This window comes from Hyperolius riggenbachi, chromosome 11, assembly GCF_040937935.1.
Source record: "Hyperolius riggenbachi isolate aHypRig1 chromosome 11, aHypRig1.pri, whole genome shotgun sequence".
In the NCBI taxonomy this organism is placed as follows: Eukaryota; Metazoa; Chordata; class Amphibia; order Anura; family Hyperoliidae; genus Hyperolius; species Hyperolius riggenbachi.
Genome location: NC_090656.1, coordinates 92269826 through 92287940, shown reverse-complemented (window position 1 = coordinate 92287940; position 18115 = coordinate 92269826). Strand labels below are relative to the sequence as shown.

The following is an 18115-nucleotide window of genomic DNA, read 5'->3' as shown; positions in this document are numbered from 1 at the left end:
ACTCTGCATACAGCTGTGGGATGGCAATTTGATTGAAATAGGTGCGGGAGGGTATCTCATATCTTCTGTCCAGCATGCGGAGAAGGTTTTTAAATCCGTATTTGGTGACCGTGTTAGCAGGCACCATGTCGCTGGCAATGTAGTGCATTATGGCTCTTGTTATCTCCTAAAGTCTTTTACTGCTGGAATCATATGGTGTCACACTAGCAAAAGATTCAGTAATTGTAGACTGTTTACTACAGTGGGCCTGAGCATCACTTTCACTCGACTTTTCACTGGACTTTTTTATCATGCATTCCTCGTGCAAATGCTTGTGGTGATTTTTCAAGTGCCGGAATAAGTTCGTTGCGTTTCCGCTTGTAGTTGCAACTTTAGCTCGACAGGTTCTGCACAGTACCTGTTTCTGTTGCTCATCTGCAGTCTCAAACCCGAAATACTTCCAAATGACCGACGTGCTCTTTTTCTTGCAGATTAAATCTTGTAACTCTGATTCTGGTTCTGCAGCAGAAGCCATGGCCCAATTCACAGCAAATTTTTAAAGCACGAGGAGCAGGAGCTATTAGTGAGCTTGGCAAAAAGGTGTAGGTCATATGATCACGTGCTTGCCGCAAGAAGATAGCTCCAGGACCGCCCTAACACAAAAACTGATCCTGGGTCGGTGATGTGAGCAGCTTGCGGGTCAGTCCAGCCCTTCTGAAGCCCACTGTGCAGTAATAACAAACTGCTTACTAAAAGGGTGACCATTACTCTTACCACCTGTGAACGTAGGGGCAGAGAACGGGTGCGTGTAATGACAGTGCTTCTCGTTACATGAAGTCAGCTGGGCAGTAAAAGTTCGAGCTCGCTGCTCTGTGCACAGTGGTCAGCGCCGCTGCTCTCAATACTCCACTCCCAGTGGCAGTTCACTTTCTCATTGCACCTACTACGTCATCAGCTGGGCCACGGGCTGGCCACAAGAATGTGTGTTTGTGAGCAGCTTGGTGTTAGAGTCCTTCCTTAGCTCTCAGAGTCTGCACTCCTGACAGTCAAGCTTCAGCCAGTTATAAAGCCTGGTCCTGGAATAACAATTTTGGCTTAGGATTAATCATAGCTCCTTTGCACAGTGCCCAGCAGCAGCAGGCCAGAACACAACAGCTTTGCAGATCACACCATGCTGTGCCCTCATGCACACTGTCTGTGTTACAGGAGTCGGAGCTGTGATTAATCTTAAACCAATAAAAATTGTACCTATTTTCAGGCTTGATGACTGGCTGAACAGTGACTGACAGGCCAGTGCGGAGTCTCAGAGAGCTTAGGGAAGGACTCTTATGCTAGTGTCCCAGCTGATAAAGTAGTGTATTAAGTTTGGTGTAGGAACAGCTTGTGCTCCCCGCCAGCCCCACCGTTTATTTGAATACATGTGTGACTGTTAATATAGTTTCTCTTTCTGCCAAGGGTGATTTGCAGGGCCACGGAGACAGTGTAAGACTGGGTAGGTCTTTGATGTTGCTGGCAGGGGGCTGCCGCTGAACGCTACGGACTGAACCTGTCCTGAAGTGTATGAGGGTGGCGGGGGGTGGAGCCTAGTGGTGACATGGTGTCGCTGGCCTGGCGTGAGTTACTGTCTGTCTGTGTCGTGGAGTGGACAGTGACTGGAGCTGCAGGGCATTTATGAGAGTGGCCGCGGCGGCGACAGAGCCTACATGGTGGTTTGACTGTTGTGCGAGGAGACCATAGATGCACATAGCCTATGAGGGCAGCAGGGGGGTGGACCCATTTAGCAGGCCTTCGCCAATCTATTTTGTGTGGCGGCGACGGTAGGAGGAGCTGTACATAGCAGGCACAGCTTCTGCCAATCACGCATCTTCTCCCTTATGATGCGGCGGCGGTAGGCGGAGCCACAGACCAGCACAGCGGGCGCCGAGCTCTTGGAAAACCGCAGGTACTGACTATCCCTAGATCGTCTTTGCAGCAATCGCGGTTTCGGTTTAAAACCACCGAACCATTTAGCCCTAGTTGCTGATTGAAATCTCCAGTGGACCCTGTCAAATGCCCTCTCTGCATCTAGGAATAGATACAGAGAAGGCATTGTTTTGTAGCTCAGTGTATCGTAGTAGGTCTATGAATCTACTATTTCCATCTCTTGCTTGACAATCTTTGGTAAAGCCTACTTGATCTATTATGGAAGGTAATATTTTGAGTAATCTGGCTACAACTTTTGCATATCGTTTTGTGCCACCATTTAGAAGCGAAATTAGCCCAAAATTTGTGGGACTGGTTTAATCTTTTCCATGTTTTGGGATAGTGGAGATTCTGGCTTCCAAATAGTCTTTGGGTAATGAGCGTTATTTTATGAATGAGTTAAACAAGGTACATAGTCTAGGTGCTAGAAGAACATTGAAAGATTTGAAATCTTCTTTCACATAAACTTCTGGGCCAGGTGCCTTGTTGGTTTTTAAACTTTTAATGGCGGAGTGTACATAATTATTGTTATGTCCAAGTTTAGATACTCTAGATGTGTTGAGGAGATGTTTGGTATATTTAGAGCATCAAGAAATTTATATATGATTGTTTCTGTGTGATTCGGGGTATTCAAATCATGTTGCAGGTAGCACAGGGAGCCATAATGGTCACTAAATGCGTCTTCAATTTGTTTAAGGTTATATAATTTTTTTTTAGTGAAAGGGTGAGTCAGGCATTTGATGTGAGATTTTGCTTGCCTTTGTTTGATTATGTTTGATATTTTTTCCCCGCTTTATTGCTGTGGGAATAATTATTGAGTTTTGCTCTTGTTAATAATAGCTGATATTTACCCTTAACATGAGTTGAAGCTCTTGTGTGAGTTCAAGAGCTTTTTAGCATGTTCATTTGAAGTTTCAGTTAATTTTAATTTGATCTAGAAGGGTGTTTATTTTTGTTGTTTTCTAATAGTGCGTAGTATGTAGGCCTCGTGTGCCACCCAAACTGCTGTAATTCCCAACTGACTATCATCATTAATTCTCTTCAACTCTAGATTTTTAAACTTTAAAAGTAATAATAAGAATCTGCAACTCCAGGAAAGTCTTATGTAGTATTAGTTCTATGATTACAACTGTTTATTTCATCAGTTGAATTTTACTTTAGGTTCATAAAAATCAGAGTAGCAATGATCAGTGTTACATTATTTGTAGTATGCTTAAGGCAAACCTGAAGTGACGAAAGTCACTCAAGTTTTCACACTTCCCTAAGACAAGGGAAGGCTCTGGATACTATTGAGCCTTCTCATTCCTCCACGCCACCCGTTGTTCCTGCTCTGACCCCCGTTAAACTCCTTTCATAGAGCCTTCTGGTTCCATGCTGACCTTCATTTTTGCACCATCCCCGGTAAACTTCTTCGCCCTACTAGGTAGAATAACTCTTCGGGAAGACTTAGGAAGTACTCGTGTCCCTAACTATTTCCGAAGACGAGAACATCCGTTCTGTGCACATGCAAGTCAGAACTCGTGCATGTACAGTACGTAGTAGCGAGTGCTTCCTAAGGCTTCCCAAAGATTCCTGAAGAGCTATTCCATTTAGTAGGTCAAATACGATTACTGGGTATGGCACAGAAATGAAGGTCAGCATTGAGGAACAGGAAGGCTCTATGCTGTCCAAAGCCTTCCCTCTGCATGGGGAAATATCTAACATGAAGTGAATGTCCTTGCTTCAGGTTCATTTTAACTGGAGATGGGGTGGGAACATGGCTGGAGAGCTTTTTTACCTAATATTTTGCAATAAGTTGTCCCTCTTAGGTGAGAGCTGGTAATGGATCCCAACACAAAGTGTGTGCGTAATTAGATAGATAAAAGCATAAAGATAGATAAAAGGATAAATAATATATAAATCATTTTCAATAAGTGATTATTGAACACTCCTACCAATCAGTTATGTGTCAAGGGCTGTGATAATAACCACAATAGGAGATACCTTGCATAAAAAGGCTACAGCTGTAACTATGTTGAGAAACACTGCCATAGACAACTGAAGGGTAGTAGAATAAGCAGAAGGCTTCCTGGTGCACCTGAGGATAATGCTATTGCCTGAAAAATCCACTACAGTCATTTCCTAATTGCTACAGTTTTGAATGGCTCAGAAGACTTGTTTTTCCTCTACAGACCTCACTGTCAACCAAAACAACCACAAATAATATTGTACAGTAACCAAACACATTGTACTGTCTCAGTATGCTACTATAAATATTTATGGTTTGCCTAGTTATTAAAAGATAGGATGACTACACCAATTAACCGTCATTTTGGGTGGTTCGCAAAAAACAAGGAAGTATGGCCTCTGTTAAGAGACTCTTCGGTGTACTGTATTTATTATTATTATTTAGAAATGATATAGCTCAGACAACTTCTGCAGTGCTGCACACAGTATATAGTCTTGTCACTAACTGTAACAAAGAACAACAGGAAGGAACGGGGTTTATCAAGATGTAATTTGAGACAAAATGTTAAATCTTACTTTAGTATTTGATCAAAAACACTGTAGAAACCATACACACCAAAATTAAACCACATATACACCTTCCAGACATTTGCACCTATCTGTTAAACTGCTGTAAGACACACTCGGAGACTGTTAGACGGCGAAACCACCGTTTATTTAGTTAGTACAGCACGGCAGTCTGCAGCAGCCATGTACTGAGGACAGCCGTGTGACACTGCTGTCCCCCTGGGAGACACAGGAGTGATAGGCTGAAGCCTATCACAGCCGATCGCTGTCATAGGCAGGCAGAGGGAGGGAGGGACCAGGGTAAAAATAATAAAAAAAAAGTAATATTTAATAAAAAAAAATATATATATTTATAAAAAAAAATAACCTGGGAGCGATCAGACCCCACCAACAGAATGCTCTGTTGGTGGGGAGAAAAGGGGGGGGGGAGAAACACTTGTGTGCGGAGTTGTGCGGCCCTGCCGCGAGGCCTTAAAGTGTAAAACCCCCTAAAGACCAGGCCATTTTTGCTAAATTGGCTACTGCAGCTTTAAAGTGTAACTGTCGGGCAAAAAATCAAAAATCAATTCTTTATTTGTATCTGTTAAACAAGTAATAAAGATGCTAACCAGGCAAGCCAAAAGTTTAAATCTCTATTACTTTTCTTGTTTATAAATGATCATTCCCCAGTTTACCTGACTCTTATTTGGTACGTTGCCGCACAAAGGAAGTTGCAGGGCATGCTGGGTTGTCTTTTTTTTTGCTTTTGTATTTCCCCTCAGACTTAACTAATGTACAGAAGCCAAGGACAACCCAGCATGCCTGCAACTTCCTTTGTGTTGCAACGTACCAAATAAGAGTCAGGTAAACTGGGGAATGATCATTTATAAACAAGAAAAGTAATAGAGATTTAAACTTTTGGATTGCCTGATTAGCATCCTTATTACTTGTTTAACAGATAAAAATAAAGAATTGATTTATTGATTTTATGCCCGACAGTTACACTTTAAAGCTGCAGTGGCCAATTTAGCAAAAATGGCCTGGTCTTTAGGGGGTTTTAGCACTGTGGTCCTCAAGTGGTTAAATAAACTGTTTAGCAACCCTTAAAGAGAACCTGAACTGAAAATTAAAAGTCAAAATAACCATACACAGGTCATACTTACCTCCTGTGTAGTCTACTCCTCAATCTTTTGCTCCTCTCCTGCGCCCCATTTGTCCACTGTGATTAATGGAATTCTCCGTCCTCCATTTTAAAAATGGCCATTATCCCATAGCAGCTTTCTGGTCAGCACACTGTTAAACTGTAATATCACCCACTTGAGCCATAGGGAAACATGGACATTACCTTGCACATTCAATTGTAACTGACAGCTGCTGATATATAACTGACAGCAACTAGTATATTTCAGTTCTGACAAAATATTTTCAGAACTGGACGGGATCACTGTAAGAAGAAAATGGTGAGCTTCCGAGAGGAACTGACTGTGAGGTTAGTATGTAATATTCATTTGCAGCTACGTCATGTGTTTATTTTAACCACTTTGTCCTTGACGTATAAAAACGTCAAGGAGGACAGGCGCGCTCCCGCGGCCGATCGCGCGCGTGCACGCGCACTCCCGGCCGCGGATTCGGTAGCCACGGAATCAATGTATCGGGCTATGGAGCCCGATCACTGATTCCTCTCCCCCGCTGAAAAAGCGACAGCTTCTCTCGGAAGCTTCGCTCTTTCTGAAGCTGTGTCCCTCTAAGCGTACATTGTACGCTTAAAGAGACTCCGTAACAAAAATTGCATCCTGTTTTTTATCATCCTACAAGTTCAAACAGCTATTCTAATGTGTTCTGGCTTACTGCAGCACTTTATACTATCACTGTCTCTGTAATAAATCAATGTATCTTTCCCCTGTCAGACTTGTCGGCCTGTGTCTGGAAGGCTGCCAAGTTCTTCAGTATTGTGGTTCTGCTATGAACTCCATCTTCCAGGCCCCTCTATGCACACTGCCTGTGTGTTATTTAGGATTAGAGCAGCTTCTCTCTTCTCTCTTATCTTTTACAAGCTGGATAAATCGTCCTCTGAGCTGGCTGGGCTTTTACATACTGAAGAATTACAGACAAGGGCAAAGCTGTTTGCAGGAAGAAACAAGCAGCCTGAAACTTCAGTGCATGAGAGCAGGGGGAAAGAAACACACAAATGATCTCTTGAGATTCAAAAGGAAGGCTGTATACAGCCTGCTTGTGTATGGATGTATTTTCTATGTGTGGACATACTGTACATCTACCTACTTCCTGTTTTGGTGGCCATTTTGTTTGTTTACAAACAAACTTTTTAAAACTGTTTTTAACCACTTTTAATGCGGCGAGGAGCGGCGAAATTGTGTCAGAGGGTAATAGATGTCCCCTAACGCACTGGTATGTTTACTTTTGTGCGATTTTAACAATACAGATTCTCTTTAAAGTGACGTCATGTAAACAAACTCGAGATTGCCATCTTGTGGCCAAAAAGTAAAACTACAAGTAAATTAAAAAAAACATTACAATACACAAATATTTCCCCTAATAAAATACTTTTATATCCCACCCTCCCAAAAATGCCCACATAAAATGTTTAATAAAAAAAAACAAAAAACATTACTATAAAAAAAAAAAACAAACACATAAATATTTGCCTAAGGGTCTAAACTTTTTAAATATCTATGTAAAGATGAAATATTTCTCTCTATTTTTTTTTTTATAAGCTTGTAAATAGTGATGTATGCAAAACGGAAAAAAATGCTCTTTTATTTCCAAATAAAATATTGTCGCGATACATTGTGATAGGGACATAATTTAAATGGTGAAATAACCGTGACAAATGGGCAATTACAATACGTGGGTTTTAATTATGGAGGCATGTATTATTTTAAAACTATAATGGCCGAAAACTGACAAATAATCAATTTTTTCATTTTTTTTCTTATTCTTCCTGTTAAAATGCATTTACAGTAAAGTGGCTCTTAGCAAAATGTACCCCCCAAAGAAAGCCTGATTGGTGGCGGAAAAAACAAGATATAGATCAGTTCATTGTGATAAGTAGTGATAAAGTTATAGGCTAATGAATGGGAGGTGAACATTGCTCGGATGCATAAGCTGAAAACGACTGAGATGTTAAGTGGTTAAATAAGTTTACTCGCTTCAGGTTCCCTTTTAAGTTAGATAGACACACTGGTCTGACCTCGGCCGTGGCAGCCGATAACGAGAATCAGACCAGCACTTGTACAGCGGCCACACAACGCCTGCTATGGACGTGTCTTTAGCCAAGAGGCTGATGACGCATCTGTACAGCATCAGCAGTGCTCTGTTGCCCAAGGGATCGCTACACGATCCCTTGGGCGACAGAGATCCCATGAAACATCCCCTGTGTATGGGTCTTAAAGAGGAACTGTCGCGAAAATCTTAAAATTTATAGCGCATACAAATAAGAAGTGCATTTCTTCCAGAGTAAAATAAGCCATGAATTACTTTTCTGCTATGTTCCTGTCACTTACAATAACAAGTAGAAATCTGTCATTACTGACAGATTTTTGACTAGCCCATCTTCTCATAGGGGGGTTCTTCTTTATTTTTAAAAGCACTTAGTGAATGGCAGTTGCTCCGTCCAACTGCCAAAATAGTGTACAGAGAGCAGAGAGGCTGGCCAGCATCTTTGTATAAATCTTTTTTAGGGACTGTCTTTATAAAGAATAAAGGCCATGCTGAGAATTCCCTATGGAGAGATGGACTAGCCCAAAACCTGTCGGTAATGTCAAATTTCTACTACCTACTGTGAGTGACAGCAACATAGGTGAGAAGTAATTTATGGCTCATATTACTCTGGGAGAAATGTACTTCTTATTTGTACTGTATGTGTTTTACATTTTAAGATTTTCGCGACAGTTCCTCTTTTATAAGGGCATATAACTAGAAATTTCACAGTCATATGACCGACAATAATATATATATATATATATATATATATATATATATATATATATATATATATATATATATATATATATATATATATATATATATATATATATATATATATATATATATATATATATGTGTGTGTATATATATATATTCGGCCCCCTTGAAGTTTACCACATTTTGTCACATTACACATTACTGCTGCAAACCTGAATCAATTTTATTGGAATTTCACGTGAAAGACCAATACAAAGTGGTGTACACGTGAGAAGTGGAACGAAACTCATGCATGATTCCAAACATTTTTTACAAATCAATAACTGCAAAGGGGGGCGTGCGTAATTATTCAGCCCCCTTTGGTCTGAGTGCAGTCAGTTGCCCATAGACATTGCCTGATGAGTGCTAATGACTAAATAGTGTGCACCTGTGTGAAATCTAATGTCAGTACAAATACAGCTGCTTTGTGACGGCCTCAGTGGTTGTCTAAGAGAATCTTGGGAGCAACAACACCATGAAGTCCAAAGAACACACCAGACAGGTCAGTGATAAAGTTATTGAGAAATTTAAAGCAGGCTTAGGCTACAAAAAGATTTCCAAAGCTTTGAACATCCCACGGAACACTGTTCAAGCGATTATTCAGAAATGGAAGGAGTATGGCACAACTGTAAACCTACCAAGACAAGGCCGTCCACCTAAACTCACAGGCCGAACAAGGAGAGCGCTAATCAGAAATGCAGTCAAGAGGCCCATGGTGACTCTGGACAAGCTGCAGAGATCTACAGCTCAGGTGGGGGAATCTGTCCATAGGACAACTATTAGTCGTGCACTGCACAAAGTTGGCCTTTATGGAAGAGTGACAAGAAGAAAGCCATTGTTAACTGAAAAGCATAAGAAGTCCTGTTTGCAGTTTGCCACAAGCCATGTGGGGGACACAGCAAACATGTGGAAGAAGATGCTCTGGTCGGATGAGACCAAAATGGAACTTTTTGGCCAAAATTCAAAACGCTATGTGGGGCAGAAAACTAACACTGCACATCACTCAGAACACACCATCCCGACTGTCAAATATGGTGGTGGCAGCATGCTCTGGGGTTGTTTCTCTTCAGCAGGGACAGGGAAGCTGGTCAAAGTTGATAGGAAGATGGATGGAGCCAAATACAGCGCAATCTTAGAAGAAAACCCCCTGGAGTCTGCAAAAGACTTGAGACTGGGGCGGAGGTTCACCTTCCAGCAGGACAACGACCCTAAACATACATGTGTTAGAATGGCCCAGTCAAAGTCCAGATCTAAATCCAATCGAGAATCTGTGGCAAGATCTGAAAACCGCTGTTCACAAACGCTGTCCATCTAATCTGACTGAGTTGGAGCTGTTTTGCAAAGAAGAATGGGCAAGGATTTCAGTCTCTAGATGTGCAAAGCTGGTAGAGACATACCCTAAAAGACTGGCAGCTGTAATTGCAGCAAAAGGTGGTTCTACAAAGTATTGACTCAGGGGGCTGAATAATTACGCACACCCCACTTTGCAGTTATTGATTTGTAAAAGCTGTTTGGAATCATGTATGATTTTCGTTCCACTTCTCATGTGTACACCACTTTGTATTGGTCTTTCATGTGAAATTCCAATAAAAATTGATTCATGTTTGTGGCAGTAATGTGACAAAATGTGGAAAACTTCAAAGGGGGCTGAATACTTTTGCAAGCCTTTGTGTATGTGTGTGTGTGTGTGTGTATATACAGTGGAGGAAATAATTATTTGACCCCTCACTGATTTTGTAAGTTTGTCCAATGACAAAGAAATGAAAAGTCTCAGAACAGTATCATTTCAATGGTAGGTTTATTTTAACAGTGGCAGATAGCACATCAACAGGAAAATCGAAAAAATAACCTTAAATAAAAGATAGCAACTGATTTGCATTTCATTGAATGAAATAAGTTTTTGAACCCTCTAACAATAAAAGACTTAATACTTAGTGGAAAAACCCTTGTTTGCAAGCACAGAGGTCAAACGTTTCTTGTAATTGATGACCAAGTTTGCACACATTTTAGGAGGAATGTTGGTCCACTCCTCTTTGCAGATCATCTCTAAATCCCTAAGGTTTCGAGGCTGTCTCTGTGCAACTCTGAGCTTGAGCTCCCTCCATAGGTTTTCTATTGGATTAAGGTCCGGAGACTGACTAGGCCACTTCATGACCTTAATGTGCTTTTTCTTGAGCCACTCCTTTGTTGCCTTTGCTGTATGTTTTGGGTCATTGTCGTGCTGGAACACCCATCCACGACCCATTTTCAGTTTCAGTTTCCGTTTAGGATTTCACGATACATGGCTCCGTCCATTTTCCCGTTAATGCGATTAAGTTGTCCTGTGCCCTTAGCAGAAAAACACCCCGAAAGCAAAATGTTTCCACCCCCATGCTTGACGGTGGGGACAGGGTGTTTAGGCGGTCATAGGCAGCATTTTTCTTCCTCCAAACACAGCGAGTTGAGTTAATGCCAAAGAGCTCTATTTTGGTCTCATCAGACCACAGCACCTTCTCCCAGTCACTCACAGAATAATTCAGGTGTTCATTGGCAAACTTCAGATGGGCCTGCACATGTGCCTTCTTGAGCAGGGGGACCTTGCGAGCCCTGCAGGATTTTAATCCATTGCAGTGTAATGTGTTTCCAATGGTTTTCTTGGTGACTGTGGTCCCTGCTAATTTGAGGTCATTCACTAACTTCTCCCGTGTAGTTCTAGGATGCTTCTTCACCTTTCTCAGAACCATTGACACCCCACGAGGTGAGATCTTGCGTGGAGCCCCAGAGCGAGGTCGATTGATGGTCATTTTGTGCTCCTTCCATTTTCGAACAATCGCACCAACAGTTGTCACCTTCTCTCCCAGCTTCTTGCTAATGGTTTTGTAGCCCATTCCAGCCTTGTGCAGGTCTACAATTCTCTGACATCCTTGGACAGCTCTTTGATCTTTCCCATGTTGGAGAGTTTGGAGTCTGCTTGATTGATTGATTCTGTGGACAGGTGTCTTTTATACAGGTGACTAGTTAAGACAGGTGTCCTTAATGAGGGTGACTAATTGAGTAGAAGTGTCTAACCACTCTGTGGGAGCCAGAACTCTTAATGGTTGGTAGGGGTTCAAATACTTATTTCACTCAATGAAATGCAAATCAGTTGCTATCTTTTATTTAAGGTTATTTTTCCGATTTTCCTTTTGATGTGCTATCTGCCACTGTTAAAATAAACCTACCATTGAAATGATACTGTTCTGAGACTTTTCATTTCTTTGTCATTGGACAAACTTACAAAATCAGTGAGGGGTCAAATAATTATTTCCTCATATATATATATATATATATATATATATATATATATATATATATATATATATATATATATATATATATATATATATATATATATATATATATACACTGTATTTGCATAGATAGATAGATAGACACACACATATACTGTATATGCAGTATGTACATATTCATTCATATGAAATTGGATTTTACATGCTGGAGAAGGACCCATGTAGATTACTATAGAGTTATCCGCCAGTTCCCACCAGCTCGGACCAGCGAGCTCCCTAATTATACATCGGTTTCTTACACTTGTCGCCTGTGCATGAACACATTTACACATATACTTTATTTACATTTTAACTGCTCTTTAAGTAATAATGACTCAATTTCACTGACCCTTTAAGTGGCGGTTAATAGATGCACAATTTTTTGCCATTGCCAAATCTTTAATTTATTCATATATAAGCTCCGGTTTGTAACAAACACGCTACAGGTAACACCATTTTTAGTGTTAAATGTACATTGCATTTTACACATATAATTGCATCTTGAAAATTGGGCACCATTTCTAGCAATTATTAATGTTGTTGACAGTAGCTTTGCAAACAGAATGTCATTGCGAATAGTTCTGAAGCAGTGGAGGAAGAGGTTTGTATTAAAATTGGCACTCACAGATCTGTTGTCATTTTGCATTATGTCATCTGAGGCCCAGTCCTATGCTTTTAAGGTATATGATAATTTTAAGTCCGATGTAATTCAGCGAGCATGCGAGTAGCTCCACTCAAAGGACTACTATCCAACAATTTTTAAATGTAAAATACATGTGTACACATACATATAAGAGTTACCTGTGTCCCAGACTTAAATGTACTATAGATTACTTTTTTCCTATGTTGCTGTCTCTTACAGTCGGTGTTATTATTTTGACCTTTATGGAATGTTTTGGACTAGTTCATTTCAGTGTTCTCCCCAGACTCTTTTAGCCAGCTGCTCCACCCGACTAGTTTTGGTGAGCACCCGGCTGTGATTGGCTCACTTCCTCCTATTTTGTAAGCAGAGTTGCACACAGAACCGGCCCGACATTCTCTCATCTCTCCCCACCAGCCTACTTATTCATGCCACCCGGCTGGAAAAAAAAAATTATGTGAAGAACACTGCATTTCTTAAAGTGAACCTCCGGACTAAAAATCCACTCAGCAGAACTGAAAAGGCTTGGTGTTTCTTTAACAGTTCCACAGCATCAGAAATTTGTTTCTGTTATACAAGCCTCATTTTTAGCTGCACAAAAGAAAACTGCCCGGTCTTTTTTCCCCCTGTAGCTGTGCAAAGCATCATGGGATTTCTGATAGTGTTGTTCTCGTTCTGCTATTTTGGTGCAATTTTTTTTTCTTTACATTTTGAATTTGACATTTGAAGCCTAGCGTGTGCAGCTGGGAGGGGTAACTGTCTCCTGCTCCTTGTCACCTCCTTTCAACCAAAAAGATGGCTGCCCCAATGACAAAGATGGCAGCCCCCATGAATCACAAACATTTGCCTGTTCTTTTAAAACAGGGTGGGTAACAGATTATATTACCTATATATTCTAATTAACATAACTAATGTAACTTAATGACAGTATGTTTATTTAGGCTGAAGTTCCCCTTTAACTACCTGAAGATAGTAAAAAAAAAAGATTCTCTTACCTGGGGCTTCTGCCAGCCTCCCTGCAGCTGCCCTGTCACTGTGCCTGCAGGACGAGTGCGCTCCTGTCCTGTGACATCACTGCGCGGCCACAGGGGAGCAAACCGGACATACTGTGCATCCGCTGCACACTATGTCCGGGTTTGAAGTCACCAAAGTCGCAGAGGATAACAGGACTGACCAGAGGAGAACAGCGTGTGATGGAGGGGAGCGGGAGGCGCTTTTAGTATTTGCTTATGCCTGCCACCCACTGCACCTTTTTAAAGTTTTGCTAGTTACTTTCAAAAGCACTTCATGGAAAGGAATTATAAAAATATGTCATCCAGACTGCCTATTTGTTGCTCACTATTCTGCCATCTGGACCGTGTCATTGCAGCCTTGAGTGCTTTTGAAAATGAAAGAAAATCCTGAGAATCCCTCATGAGCAGATGACTAGTCCAAAACCTGTCAGAGCTCTCAGATTAATACTAGGTACCAGGGCTGTGGAGTCGGTCCAAAAATCCTCCGACTCCTCAGTTTAGGATTCCTCCAACTCCTCGACTCTGACTCCTCTAATTTGCATATTACAATCTTGTTGATTGAAAGTATGTAACATGAAATTCGTCTCTTAACTGCCAACGCTTAGGAATTTTACAAGACAACTGAAGTGAGAAGGATATGGAGACTGCCATATTTATTCCCTTTAGTCATACACTAAAACTAGTCCTTGGTAAGAGTACTTGTAGAAGGTACAGACCGGAACAAAGAACAGCTATCAGGCCCTAGGCAATGTAACTGTGGGTACATGTAAGAATTATGTGCAGGTACTCTGCAGGAGAATGAAGCGATTCTTCCTCTATCACACATTCTTCATGCACAATCTGAACCAGGTTTATGGGTGATGGACAACACCTCTGTGTTCAATGTGCACAACATTCTCAGTGGATTCCCTGCAACTCTGTGGGGAGTGCATATGTAGAGTATAGTACTACTGTGGAACAAAGTAAACCTGAAACATTCTGCACCTGCGCACTATTGCGCAGGTGCAGAATGTTCCGGGCTGTAGGAGCGACACATGGCCGGACTGCGCTGACTGGCTGAATTACCGGGACTCATAGCAGAAGATTCAGGTGGTGGAGGAGGACAGCAGGGGACTGATTGGCCTAAAGGGGGCTGGAGGAAGCCCCAGTTATGTATAAAGAAAAATTATTTTCATCCGTCTCAGGTACCCTTTAATTTGTAGTCACCAAACCAAATTTTAACAACATATTAAATTATTTGATTGCATGAGCAAAGAGATTGCATACATTTGCATAAATCAACAGAATCACATTTGCATCAACACAGAATTATTTCCATCTCATTGACCATCTCTATTAGTGACACGGCTACACATCAGGCTTTATTCTTACAGCATAGATGTTATTTAGTATATATAAGAGATTCCTGTGTACACATCATATATACTGTACAGTCGCAATCAGGTATGTATATCTGACTTTAAAAATACGGAGACTGCTTTATTGAAGCAGCACATATAGGTCATGTTTCTGATCCCTTGATTTGGAGAGCTGTGTAATTAGACTACAGTGTGCATAACACCTCTCTTGATAATTGTTTGAGTGTGTTGCAGACTTGTCCCAATTTATACACTGAAGGTTGCAAATAAATGCTATTATTCTCAGTAGAAATAATTCCATCTTTACGTTGACTACACTCCCAAGTCCTGAGGATGACCTAATTTCTTTAGTAGTTTGGGGTAGTCTAACTCTATCAACTGCTCATTGGTTTAATGTTAACCTAGTGCTTATTTATCCACAGAGGAAGACACGTACAGCACATACTCCAATCTACTACTGAAGTATTTCCTGGCGGAGGGAGTCGTCAGTGGACATGAAGTCTTCATTGCTTCTGCCAGTGATAATCCACAGACGCTTCTGAAGGTATTTTGTGATGTGTATATTGAAAACAGCTGGAGACCTTTTTCTAAAGTGCAAACCAAAGCATAACTTTTCTTTAGCATTAGAACCTCAATAAACGTTTAGCTGCTGCTGTTTATGTATGCTGTGTTGTTACTAATTTGTCCACATGTATGACCTCCAAACATCCCCTTCAGAATTTAGCAAAGCAGTGTCACTTTCTGATAAGTTGACTCCTCCTTGTTTTTCACTAAGGCCAGTTTCATACGGCTGATCTACAAAAGCATTTGGAGATTACTGCGGCAGTGCGAGTAAATTTCCATTCTGTCTGAAGGCTAAGCAGGAAGTGAGGTTCTCTAGCGCTCACTTCCTGTGGCCGAAATAAGAATTGCGCGGAAGTGTATTGAAAAAATACGCTTCTGCACATGCGCACCACAACATTAACGCCACACAATTTTTAAAAATATACGTCGCCATAGACTTGCGTGGTTCACTGCACATCACCGCGCATGCTGGCCACAATGCGCTGCTGCTCCTGCATCGCCCTCACCTGAAATTAGAGACTTCCGGCGCATCGCACCGCGCAGGTATGGAATGCCCCATAGACTTTCATTGTTGTGGCGTTACCCTGCGGCAAAACAGAGTAATGCAGGGTACCACTGTGAAAGGGGCGTACGTTAAAAAGGGGCGCTGGGAAAAAAGGGCGCCGGGTTTTTAACGATAAGCATGGATAACGTTTAAAATTGTATTGTACTGTATTTCGTTTAAAATTAATGTTTTTTAAAGTTATAAATCATTAAATAATGTGCATTAAATCGGCAATTGTAAAAACGTTAATCTTTCGTTTAAATAGTGAAACGTATAATAACGTTTAAAAAAAAAAATACTAAGTAACCCTCCCTGTACCTACCCCTAACCCCTAGACCCCCCTGTTAGTGCCTAAACCTAAGACCCCCCTGTTGGTGCCTAAACCTAAGACCCCCCTGTTAGTGCCTAAACCTAAGACCCCCCTGTTGGTGCCTAAACCTAAGACCCCCCTGTTGGTGCCTAAACCTAAGACCCCCCTGTTGGTGCCTAAACCTAAGACCCCCCTGTTGGTGCCTAAACCTAAGACCCCCCTGTTGGTTTTTTCGTTTAAAAATAATGTAAAAAAAAAAAAAAGTACTGTTTTTCGTTTAAAAATAATGTAAAAAAAAAAATATTGTACTGTTTTTCGTTTAAAAATAATATTTAAAAATGTATAAATCATTAAATAATGTGTAATCATGAGAAACAGTAATAAAACATTAAGTCTCCGGGCGCCGCTTTTAAAACGTTAGTTTTCTCCGGCGCCCTTTTTTCCTATCGGGCGCCCATTAAACGATATTTATTATAGGAGTGAATGGCGGCGCCCGATTTGTCCACTAGCCTCAGGCGCCCGAATTTACTGTTTCCGTGAAAGGGGCCTAAGCCTCCCATGTAGTGTGTGTTGTCAGCGTATTTGATGTTCTCATCTCCCTCTCTGGGTCCCAGGGCAGTGACTTTCAGTCATATGACAGTGAGGCCAAGATATTTTTTTGCAGTCAGAACAGAGCATGAAGATGCATGAACTGCAGATGGTACCACGACAGGCAGAAGCTACAGACATGCATCCAATGCATGTTCTGCGCCCCACATGCTTCCAGCCTGCTCTCTGCAGTGTGTGCTGGAGGAAAGACCAAAGTAAGGTATAGGAGCATCAGGCTCATGGATAGGCCCGCTCCCAATTTTAAAACTTATTTTCAAGCTTAAAAACATTGGTTTATCCAGGAATGCATATTATATGTTTTGCTGCTTCCAGGTTTTCTTTGAGGTGGCTATGAACACTGGAAAAAAAAACTGGTTACTACAGTATATTAAATGAATAAAAGTGTATGTTGGCTCTAGCAATGAGCTCTATTATGTTTCACAGTAATATGTGTGTGCTGCTTCGCTGTGTGAAAAGCTGTGGAATATTCTGAGAGACCAATTATCAGAAAAGTTCTCCCCAGCTTAAGAATGCTTCCTGCTCAGATATCACCCCCCCTTCGCATTGCTAGGGGGTGTGGTTATAGATAATAGCAGTTGGTGCTGTCAAATTTTTTTCATGTCTGCCAGCAGTAAAGATGATTACATGCAAGGTGATTGTGGATCAAACAATATGAAGAAATGGCATGGCTAATATCAATCATTTATTTATCTCTCTTCTATTTTTTTAACTTATCCCTTTGCAATGTATTAATTTATTTTTTTCCCATTTTCATAAACTTCCTCTTTAAACACAGAGATACAATTTAGGGAAGAGGCTGATTATACTCAGAAAACATTACTACCTATTTGGGTATCGGAATACGTAATTACGGTAGATAACAATTACAGGTAGTCCCCGACTCACGAACGCCCAACTTACAAAAGACCCGCAGATACGAACGGCATGAATTATGTGTTTCCATGGGAACATGTAAAAAAAAAATTCAAATTGGACTTGTCGTTTTTGAGAAAATCGATTAAAAAAAATCAAAGAAAAAATGGCTTTTAAACTTGAATAAGCAGGTACAGAGGGCAGAGGTGACACAGAGAGGGACACTAGCGGCACAGAGGAGGTACAGGGGACAGAGATGGCACAGTGTTCCGACTTACTACAGTCCCTAGCTCGTTCGTTAACCGGGGACTACCTGTGTAATGAAAGTTTAAGCCCACTTTAACCACTTCTCAACCACAGGGTTTTTCCCCTAAAAACCACAGTACTTTTCACATTTCAGGGAGGCAAGGGTTAATGGGCTTAATGAGGGTATAATTTATAAAATAAAAAAAAAACTCACTGATGCTGATCACTCACTAATGCTGTTCTAGGTATCTGAGAT

General features: G+C 41.1%; 1 protein-coding gene across 1 annotated transcript in view; it reads left to right on the top strand.

Moving 5' to 3' along the window:
• ELP4 (elongator acetyltransferase complex subunit 4) overlaps window positions 1-18115 on the top strand; it is a 477499-nt gene that overhangs the window by 62053 nt on the left and 397331 nt on the right. Inside the window, exon 3 of the mRNA XM_068261125.1 lies at window positions 15157-15278. Within this exon, the coding sequence (XP_068117226.1) occupies window positions 15157-15278 (122 nt within the window). The remainder of the gene's footprint in view (window positions 1-15156; window positions 15279-18115) is intronic.